This window comes from Echinops telfairi, unplaced genomic scaffold, assembly GCF_000313985.2.
Source record: "Echinops telfairi isolate 266 unplaced genomic scaffold, ASM31398v2 ScPeMD7_7406;HRSCAF=8444, whole genome shotgun sequence".
NCBI classification, from domain to species: Eukaryota; Metazoa; Chordata; class Mammalia; order Afrosoricida; family Tenrecidae; genus Echinops; species Echinops telfairi.
This window is the reverse complement of record NW_022111306.1, coordinates 3852028-3862659: the sequence shown is the minus strand read 5'-3', so window position 1 is coordinate 3862659 and position 10632 is coordinate 3852028. Positions and strand designations below refer to the sequence as shown.

Here is a 10632-nt window from a genome sequence, read left to right as displayed (position 1 = left end):
GAGTACTTGAGTGGAGGCCCAATGTCCATCTGCTACCTTAATACTAAACCTATAAATATATGCACATAGATCTATTTCCCTATCATCATATATAAATATATTTACATATGTACATGCCTGTATTGAGACCTCTATAAATGCCCTTTGCCTAGTTCTTTCCTCTATTTCCTTTGACTTTCCTCTTGCCCCACTATCATGCTCAGCCTTCATTTGGGTTTCAGTAATTCCTCTCAATTACAGTGCCCTTGATCAAGCCTTACCAGGCCTCCTACACCCTCCTTGCCACCGATTTTGGATGACTTGTTCTCTTGTCCCTGGGTTTGTTAACACTCACTTCCTTTTCCCCACCTCCTCCTCTCCCATGTCCCCCCCCATTGTTTTCTCCTCCAGATTGTTTATCCCACCTATCTTTTCTAGATTGACCTGCAGAGATAATAATATGAACAGAAACAAGACAGAGTTAAACAAAGCAACAAAAGAAAACAACAATAACAACAAAGCCAATGACATAAAAAAGAAAAGCCTGTAAATAGTTCAAGGTCTGTTTGTTGACCTTTAGGAGTGTTTTCCAGTCGAGTCTGATGGGGTTCCAAGCCCTGACCCCAAAGTCTATTTTTGGTACTCCCTCGAGACTTCATTGCTCTGATCCCCTTGCTGTTCTGTTGCACGCCCTTAGTGTTTTGCCTCAGTGTGGTGGGGTCAGATTGGGCACAATTCCCACACCGTGTCTCCAGTGTTGTCCCCTGTAGGGCTATGGGTCAGTGAGGGATGTCGTGTCTTATAGTGGGGCCAGCCATATGGTCCTCTCTGTGCATTGACTGCTCTGAGCAAGGATTTCATCCTCAAGGCTTGGTGGGCAAGAATGTGCTCCACTCTCTCTTCCTTACCCTTTATTTGCTCCTGTGTGCTCTGATCAGACATGTCCCTCTCCCTGAGCCGTAGCTTCAGTGCTGTCCTCTGAAGTAAATTCTTTTGGAGGGAGGGGGGACTGTCCACCGGATTGGGAACAGCCTATTCTTTTTAATATCATGTCTTTCCAGATCGACTTTCCTGAGCATTTAAACTAAGGTTGCATTGCTAAAGTGCATTAAATACACTCCAGTTTAATTGAAAACAACAGTGGAAGCCTTGGCTCTGCAGAGTCACTTAAAATGCATACATCTCCGATGGGGAATGGATGAAGCTCCTCATCGACATGGGCATCGAAGTCATTCATTGACCTTTTGCCGTTGCAGGTGGAGCGGGAAAAGGCCATTCTCCTGGCCAACCTCCAGGAGTCGCAGACCCAGCTGGAACACACCAAGGGCGCGCTGACGGAGCAGCATGAGCGCGTGCACCGGCTCACGGAGCACATGAATGCCATGAGGGGCCTGCAGAGCAGCAAAGAGCTCAAGGAGCTGGATGGGGAGAAGGGCCGGGACTCAGGAGAGGAAGCCCATGACTATGAGGTGGACATCAACGGCTTAGAGATCCTGGAGTGCAAGTACAGGGTGGCCGTCACCGAGGTGATCGATTTGAAAGCGGAAATCAAGGCCTTGAAGGAGAAATACAACAAGTCTGTAGAAAACTATACTGACGAGAAGGCCAAGTACGAGAGCAAGATCCAGATGTATGATGAGCAGGTGACCAGCCTTGAGAAGACCACCAAGGAGAGTGGCGAGAAGATGGTCCACATGGAGAAGGAGTTGCAAAGGATGACCAGTATAGCCAACGAAAACCACAATACCCTTAATACCGCCCAGGATGAGTTAGTGACCTTCAGTGAGGAGTTAGCGCAGCTGTACCACCATGTGTGTCTGTGTAATAATGAAACCCCCAACAGGGTTATGCTGGACTACTACAGGCAGAGCCGTGTCACCCGCAGTGGCAGTCTGAAAGGGCCTGATGATCCCAGGGGACTTTTGTCTCCACGGTTAGCCAGGCGGGGTGTGTCATCCCCAGTAGAAACACGGACCTCATCCGAACCTGTTTCCAAAGAAAACACAGAGTCCAGTAAAGAGCCAAGTCCCACTAAGACTCCCACCATCTCTCCAGTTATTACTGCCCCACCCTCATCGCCAGTACTGGATACGAGTGACATCCGCAAAGAGCCAATGAACATCTACAACCTTAATGCCATAATCCGGGACCAAATCAAGCATCTGCAGAAAGCTGTCGACCGGTCCTTGCAACTGTCCCGTCAAAGAGCAGCGGCACGAGAGCTGGCCCCCATGATCGACAAAGACAAGGAAGCCTTAATGGAAGAGATCCTCAAGCTCAAGTCCTTGTTGAGCACCAAGCGAGAGCAGATCGCCACACTGAGAGCTGTGCTGAAAGCCAACAAACAGGTAATCACGCTCCGTTGACAGCACTTGCGTTCTCCTAGCTAGGTTCTTTCTGCATTTTCTTGCGTATCCACTGTCAACAGAATGAGAATGCAGATTCCTGGTCAGGGGAGGAATAAAGCAGACTCTACCCCAGTGCCAGTCAGAACTGAGTTATTTTGTTGAGAGTGAATACATGAAACAAGAGAGTTGCTATGCTCAGCTAGGTGAGGGAAGTTGTCGTTGGGTGTCCTTGCTTTGGTTCGGATCCGTAGGGACCCCCTGTGTGCAGAGGAGAACTGCCCCATAGGGTTTGCCAGGCTTTCATCTTTCCAGAACCAGATTGTCAGGTCTTCCAGCTGGGGGAGTCAAATGACCAAACTTCGCTGACACCCAAGCGCTTAACTGTTATCCCACCAGGACTCCTTAAGTGGAGGACTCTCTGAGGAAGTTGAAATAGGCAGGGAGGGACCTAGCTTGCAGTTTACATCAGAAGATACAGCAAGAAAGACAGGCATGTGAGCCAGAAGCTGGAACAGCGCAGGAGAGTCATAGTGTCGTCACGTTTGGGGAGGTCTTTTAGCCAATAACCATGTCTCGACTTTGAAGTGGATTCAGATTTAGGACTCACTTTCTAGAAGTGCTAACAAGATAGAAGATGTTCTTCAACCCAGACTTAGAGAAACAAAGTACCAGGTAAGTCATTGAATCAGAGACGTGGGATGAAGGGCAAGATAGTGGTGGGAAAGCGAGTGACATGCATGCAGAGAGACAAGTTGTCACCAAACTAAATTTTGGGCGGGGGGACATTAACATTGTAAGAGAGAGAATGGGGAGAGAGTGGCAGTGATCACATATGTGAAATACAGGTTGACTTAAGAATGTTAACTCACCTGGGTCATAGAGTTTGTTTACTAACCATAGAACTTGTCCTTCTGGAATCAGTAGGACTGCCATACCATGAACCTACCTGGTGCTGAGTCATTCTTTAACTCTCATTGTAAAAGAACTTAGTTATTTAGCCACAGAAAACCCCAAAGTATATACCACATATTATGAAAATTAGGAGCAGAGTCATCTTAGGTGCTAAATTATATATAGTTTTCCTTTTTTTTTAAAAGCCTTTTGTGAATTGTGTGAAGGTTCACAGATGAGATCAGTTTTCCATTCAACAATTCATACACGTTTGTTTCACAGCAGCCCCACCATGTTGCATCCCTTATCCAGGGATAGAACGTGGCGCCCTCACCAGAAGCAATGGTGGTGTTTTGTGTCCCCACTCAGCAACAGAAATGGTCAGGATGAATAATGTGTGAGAGCCCTGGCTCCAGTTTAAGATGAGAGTGAAAAAAAAAAAAAGTTAATCATAAACTCCTCTAAAATACAAAGACCCACTATGGTCGTGAATAGCCAGCGTCGTATCCGATGGTGCTCACACCAGTTTTGTGAAGTACATAATGTGCTGGAGCATCCCTGGACAAGCCATTCAGATAAAGCCTCGGATGTCTTTCTGTAAGTTGAATAGTCACAAACCTCAATCTAACAAAAAGGTATAAATAAGCATAGTTGACCAGCCAAGAGAAAATCATTCAGGAACAAGTTTCATTGATTACGTAATTCATGACAGCTACTCAGTAGGGCTGCAAAGATGAAGGAGTCCTGGGATCACTATCAGCTGGAATTGACTCAATGGACGCCAACCACAGCCATTCAGTAGGAAGAATCCTTGCGTAGCATCAGGTAGTCACTTGCCCACTGATCAAAAGATAGGTGGTTAGAATCGACCCAGAGTCACTTCAGAAAAAAAGCCTACCAACCTATTTCCAAAAGGTCACAGAAAGCCCTGTGGAAGCTTATTCCTACTTTGAGTGTCATGGGGTCCTCGAGAGTCGAATCTCCTCGGTGTGGCAGCAGGTCTGGTTTACTGTCGTGTAATCCAGTGGAATTAACACACACTGACAACTCTCTGGAGGATGGATGCACTAAGCGCTTTAGAGCGGCATGAACAATGCCACGGGGAACACCGAGTAGGCCAAAGCATTTCTGGCTGAATTCTCATGTTCACAACATTTGCATTGCATTAGAGAGACATCCCTGATGTGCTCAGTAAATTAAATGAAATTTATTTCTAGGCATGCATCTGCTATGCATTTTAATACTGTTGAGCCTATCACTGTGATGCTTCTGTGCCATAAATAGCATCAATTATCTATAAATGGTATCTATTATATTTAGACGTTAGAGAATGTTCATTTGCAGGCGAAGGTGAGAATTCTGTGGTATCAGGAGAATGGGGGAGGGGAGATAACCTTCCTTTATTAAAATCAGCATTTTACATACATTCTCTACATATCTTTTAATATACTATAGGATTATTTTTATAAGCTTCTCAAAAAACAGGCAAAGTAGTATAAAGTGTCACCTACATACCAAACTAAGCAAGATCCTGAAGATTCAAAAAAGATGGTTTTAGCTTAGTGAGATGTCAGCATATAAGCAGATAATTACAGTTCAGTGTCAGACTTGCTGTAATCCAAGTTATAGGAACGTAGACAGAGAAGCCAACTGCTGCTTCCAAAAGCACTGGCCATAAGGTCAGAGCTAACTCCCGGTGATTCTGTGCATGTCAGGGTGGCACTGTGCCCCCTGTGTTATCAGGGCCTGATTTTTCAAACATAGATTGCCAGGCCTTTCTTCCGAGGTGACTCTGGCTAAACTTGAACCTCCAACCTTTTAGTTAGCAGCCAAATGCAGCAATTCCTCTCCTGGAGGAATTGAAAAAGACTTCACAGAAGCAATTTTAATTGAGTTGGTTGCTTACCAGAGAAGGAGGAAATAGTTCCAGGCAGAAAGAATAGGAGACAGAGAGGTGACAGATGAGGGATTGGTTGTGAAAATCTCTGTGGTCAGAGGAAAAAAGATCCCATTTATCTTTTCCACAAATGTTTTGAGTCCTCTAATTTATTAAAAGTCAATTTGGGGAGAGACTGGCCGGTGCGGACATCAGCAAATCCACAAATGGATTTCACTCTCAGTGCCATTCAGTCGGTTTCAAAGAGTGACCCTATTGCCCACTGCCATCCAGTCAATGCTAACCGAGGATGGCGACGCCCTGCGGGTTCCCGAGACCACTGTTTAAGTAGGAAAACCAGTCTTTCTCTCAAGGAGCTGCTGGTGGTTGGAGCCGCCGACTGTGCACATTGCAGCCCAACTCGTAACCACTACACCACCAGGGCTCCTATAGAACAGTGGAAAACGGTTTTCTGTGGGTTTCTGAGCCTATAAATCTTTACGGGAGCAGAAAGCTTCCACCAAGAGGCTGGTGAGTTTGAACCACTGATCTTGTAACTCATTTTGAGCCAACCTGTGACTCATGATACCACCAAAGCGCTTTCCTACAGGGTTATACAAATAAATAAAAAATTTTAAACTTCTAACTCACTACCACAGAGTCAACTTCAACTTACAGTGCCCCTATAGGACAGAGCAGAACGACCCCACGGGTTTCCGAGACTGGGGCTGTAACCCTGTACGGGAGTAGAAAACCGTGTCCGCTCCCGTGGAGGGGCTGGGGGTTTCAGCTTGCTGACCTTGAGGTTGGAAGTCCAGCGTTTCATCTGCTCTGTCACCAGGGCTCCTCATGGGGTACAGACAAAGCCGATTACAATCTAGAGACACGAGAGCCAGTGAACAAAGCTGGATCCTCCTGGCCGCTCTCAGGATTCATAGAATGGGTTTGTCCTCTGCTTCAGCTCCCGCTTCTCCGTCACCTCTCTTTGTTTGTAGAGTCATTACATGTTCACTTTCACAGCTGCTTCTAATTCACAAATACGTATTGAAACGTTTAAAAACTATAAGCATCTAGTATTTTGCTCTAGATCAATTTCTGAATTTGGGATACTTTGCCAAACCGATCATATTTCTAACATTTGACTACAGAACTTACTAAAATATTTTATAAGTAACTTCTCATTTTAATCTGAATTTAAAGGTAATAAATTTCTTTGAAATCAGAAACAACAGATCACGCCCCCCCCATATTGTTTTAATTTTAAAATATCCAATCTCTAGGAATTTAATGCTTTTCCTAACCAAATAGAAACTATTTCAAGCACAAAGGTAATGCAAAGAGAGTAATCTTTCTGGGGATTTCATTAGCAATGACTTTTTTATTTCTTCAATGATTTTTTTTTTCTTTAGTGTTGGATATATTGACCCAAATATCCTACAGCTTTCTGCTTTTAAAACATTGTAAACAACATGCCTAGTTTATAATTTGGCTTCATGATACATGCAATATGCTATATACCAATTGAGCACATCCAAAATATATACTGATTTCATGTATTCATTCAATGTTTTCTTAAAAAGATTCTGTTATATACCAGGGTGGGTTTAATGCTTTATATTTGTTTGCATTGTTTAATTGCCACACAACTTCATTTGGCAAGACTCATTCATATACAGTCTTTTTTTACAATTTAAAGAAAAAAATGACCAGGTATTCAAGTTATATTTTTGCAATGTTCAGATCATCTTTCTATATTGATCTTGAGGAGGGCATCAAGTTGTAAAATGTGAGACCAGGCTAGTTCTTCATTTGAAGCAAGAATTTCAGGCATGCCAAAACCTCCGATCCAAACCAGTTTTTCAGCTCATTCAACATTGTGAAATATCTGCTTTTATGGAAATTATGAAGCATGACATTAGACTTTAACTCATTGTTTTGAAGGGAGTGTCTACGATGTTTAAGAAGGTAATTGATCCACTGTGGGATTTCCTCCTGTAAAAATATAATAACATAGATTTATAGTTTGCCACATATGCCTGTTAGAGGTTCCAGGAGTCTACCTGTTAATCTTTGTTTCCAACCCACAGAGCATAGGTGGTTTGCAGATCTCTGAGTTCATGGTGGTGGCCAGGGGCTGGGAAAGAAAAGGGGCTGTAGTAATGGCTACACATGGCTTCCTTTGGGGAGAAGAAAATACTTTGGAATTAGATAGACATGATAGTTTCCCTGGAATACAAACATACTAAATGCTCTTGAAGGGATCTTTTATAAATGGTTTAATTTTGTGTTAAATGAATTTTACTTATTTTGGGGGGAAAAGAGAATAGTTGAGCTCTAACATACTTCAGTTGTTATGCTTCTTGACTAATTGATCCTTGAGATATTATCATATATCTGGTATCAAGTTAACAGTCCACACGATCTGGAAGTCCCACACCCCTATAGATCTGCATTAAATAATTCCTGAACTACCATCCTTTCCTTAGCTCCTGCTACTGGCTCTGCTCAAAGTTGGTTTCTAGGGCAATTTAACAACATTATGAATTCACAGTGCATTTAGGCATTAAAATTTTTCCCTGTGTCCAAAGTATCATTCAAGGGTAAGTAAAAACAAAAACAAACAAACCCAGTGCTACCAGGGCTCCAGTTCATACATGCGTGGATTTATGCGTGGATTTGACATGTCTGATCAGGGGATGCCTACAGACAAGTCCTATCAAACACTGTCTAACCAGGGGTGCCCTTGAGGGGATCTGCTGAGTCCATTAAATTTAAGGCAGAAAGGTCAGCTCAGAAAGTTTTGAGTACTTTTCCCCCCATGACAAAGGCATAATAAGGACAGCATGATCATAGAAGCTTCTTATGAAGAGGTTTTAAGAAAAACAGAAAAGTGCATTGATGAGGAAAAGACCAGGAAAGTTTACCAAATAACTTTTCTCTAAACCCGCTCATTCTTCTAGGGAAGCAAGGACTGTCCTTGGGAAATCTTGCCCATCTCCCCTACAATCCTGATCTTATCCCTTCAGACTTTTTTACTGTTCCCCAAACTCAAGGAACATTTCCAAGGAACACAGTCAAATTCCCTGGAGGGTTCCCCAAATGGTTTTTGGATGGGGTGTACCTCACACGGGAGGAAGGAGGGTTCGAGCGATGGCAATGTCAGACCTTCAGAAGCATAGATGTAGATAGAGGAGGTGGAGAAAAACAGCAGCTTCCCTTCTGGATGTTGTGCTTCGTAAAGGTGTGTATGATTGGCTGCAGTCCTTTTTCAGGTACTCTCCTATGTGTATATAAAATTTAACCACATCAGTCTAACTTTCCATTTGTGAGAGAAAACAATAGATCCTCCATGAAGAAATCTCTATGTTCTAAAGTCCTGATAGGAAACTTGTGTAAGCACTCTGATTTTTCTGCTTCAGACAGCTGAGGTGGCACTAGCTAATCTCAAGAACAAATATGAAAACGAAAAGGCAATGGTGACGGAAACTATGACGAAACTTAGAAATGAATTGAAGGCTTTGAAAGAAGATGCAGCAACTTTCTCATCCCTGAGAGCAATGTTTGCAACAAGGTAACACTTCTTCCTTGCCAACATTGGGTGCTGTGCTGTAGGAAGAGATTTTGAAATTCTTTCGGTCTCGTGGGTGTCTGGATGTGCTATCTCGAGGGGTAAGATATGAGGAAAATCCATGAGATTATTACACTGTGGCAAGTCGAAGAGAAATGCGTTTGTGCTGTTTTTCCAGAGCCTTCTGGTGGACACACTTGATCAAGAAATTCTTTGACATGGAAATAACTTTCATTTAGGAAAAAGACTCCGTATACCTGAAAACATTAGAGATACAATAACAAAAAGCCTCTCATAAGGAAAGGAATGTACTTCATACATTGCTAAATGGTTATCATCACCAAGACACATTATAATTTTGGAAATTTAGCTATTTATATCACCAAAATTTTCACATTGTCTAATTAATTAAATACTAGTTGCTAATTATTCTTATTCCTCCCATTAACTTCATCATGAAGCCCTACTATATTTTCTTTTTAAACTTGAGGTCATTGTTAAAAAATGTATTGCTCTGATGGTGTAAAAGCCTTCGATTTTCACTCTAGTGTTGAAGTTCTGTTTTCCACCATCATATTTCAGCGTCCCACCCTTGCCCCCATTCCCAAATGCTTGTATCATGCAAAATTTACAAAATTGTAGATATGCCTTTACTTACATAGCACGTTTTTTTACATGTAGTTAGTGTGTTTTTAATTGTATTGTTATTTTTTTATCTTGAGCTTCACAAGGTCCCTGAAATGTGTCCAGTTCTGTTTGCTAGGAGAAAAAGTTTTGTGATTGTTTTGTGATTGAATCTCTTAGGCTCAGCAAGGAGGCTGCAGGGAGCTGGCTTCTGGGTCTCAGAGCACAGTGGAGTTTGGGAAATAGAACTTTGCACTTCCAGTCATTATAGGGTTCAGGATAAAAAATGAGAATGAGACACAATGTCCCCTCTTGGATGAGAGAAGTCAGTTGGCATTATATGCAGAAGCAATACAATAAATGGTTCTTTTGAGAATAAGTTTAAAGCCTTAACCTGGTTTAGATAATTTTTTTCCCATCATCTCCGAAAACAGTGCATTTTCAAGGACATTTGTTAGTTCTTTGAATGCCTTAATCCATAGTATTTTTAAAATACTGTTTTCCAACCAAGTAAGATGACTTCAGGGTCTAGCCATTCCCTGCGAGTTTACTATGCTCGGCCTTTTCTTCCGCATCCAATCTCCCCTCTGCTCCTTGACAGCCAAGGTTAACCATGAAAATGAAACAGTAGAGACTCAACTGGGTCTCAAATGGTTTCACTACAGAGCCTGTCTGCTTTTTTCTTTAAAATGTTTTTGTCCCTGGAAATGGCCCAAGGCCTGTGCCCATGACGGAGTGTGCACAGCCCATCCCTGATACTTCTATGAGCCATGAGCCATCTGCCGGTGAGGGAAGAGGACTTGTTAATATCTTAGTAGGTAACTGAATTCCGAGAAAAGTGCAGAAGGAGCTTTTCTCTCACTCCACTTCTTCCTTCCAGGTGTGGATGTGCTCGGCGTTTAGGTTGGGTGGAAAGACCTCTGACCTTGTCTGCCTGCTGTTGCAGGAGTTCCAAATAGGGATGAGCTGTCTCAGAGGGTCCAGACCAGTCACACTGCTTGGCTTTCTTTGACAACTCATTGTCACAGAGATCCATCAGGCTTCACCATCGGGCTTATCTGCCATGTTGAAAACAGGGGCAGCTGCAACCTGTACCGGGTGAAAATCAGACCTGTTACTATAGATGTGAAGCAGGAAGCATCTTGTTGATAAACCTTCTTCTGGCTGTCACCCAAACCACAGATGCAGTGGCTGTGGCCTTGCTTCTGCTTCCTGGCGATCCCCCTGTTAGAGAGCAGACCGGCTCCAGAGGGTGTTCTTGGCTATACTCTTTTTTTTTTTTAATCATTTTATTGGGGCTCATACAATTCATCACAATCCATACATACATCAATTGTGTACAGCAC

At 42.9% G+C, this 10632-nt stretch overlaps 1 protein-coding gene across 11 annotated transcripts in view; it reads left to right on the top strand.

The window, feature by feature from the left end:
* The window catches only part of BICD1 (BICD cargo adaptor 1), a 268002-nt gene that overhangs the window by 222176 nt on the left and 35194 nt on the right, over window positions 1-10632 (top strand). For 10 of the 11 annotated variants that reach the window (XM_045296380.1, XM_045296378.1, XM_045296377.1 and 7 more), the window contains exons 5-6: window positions 1236-2327; window positions 8514-8665. In XM_045296380.1, coding sequence (XP_045152315.1) covers window positions 1236-2327; window positions 8514-8665 — 1244 coding nt within the window. The remainder of the gene's footprint in view (window positions 1-1235; window positions 2328-8513; window positions 8666-10632) is intronic. The other variant, XM_045296382.1, reaches the window with a different exon arrangement.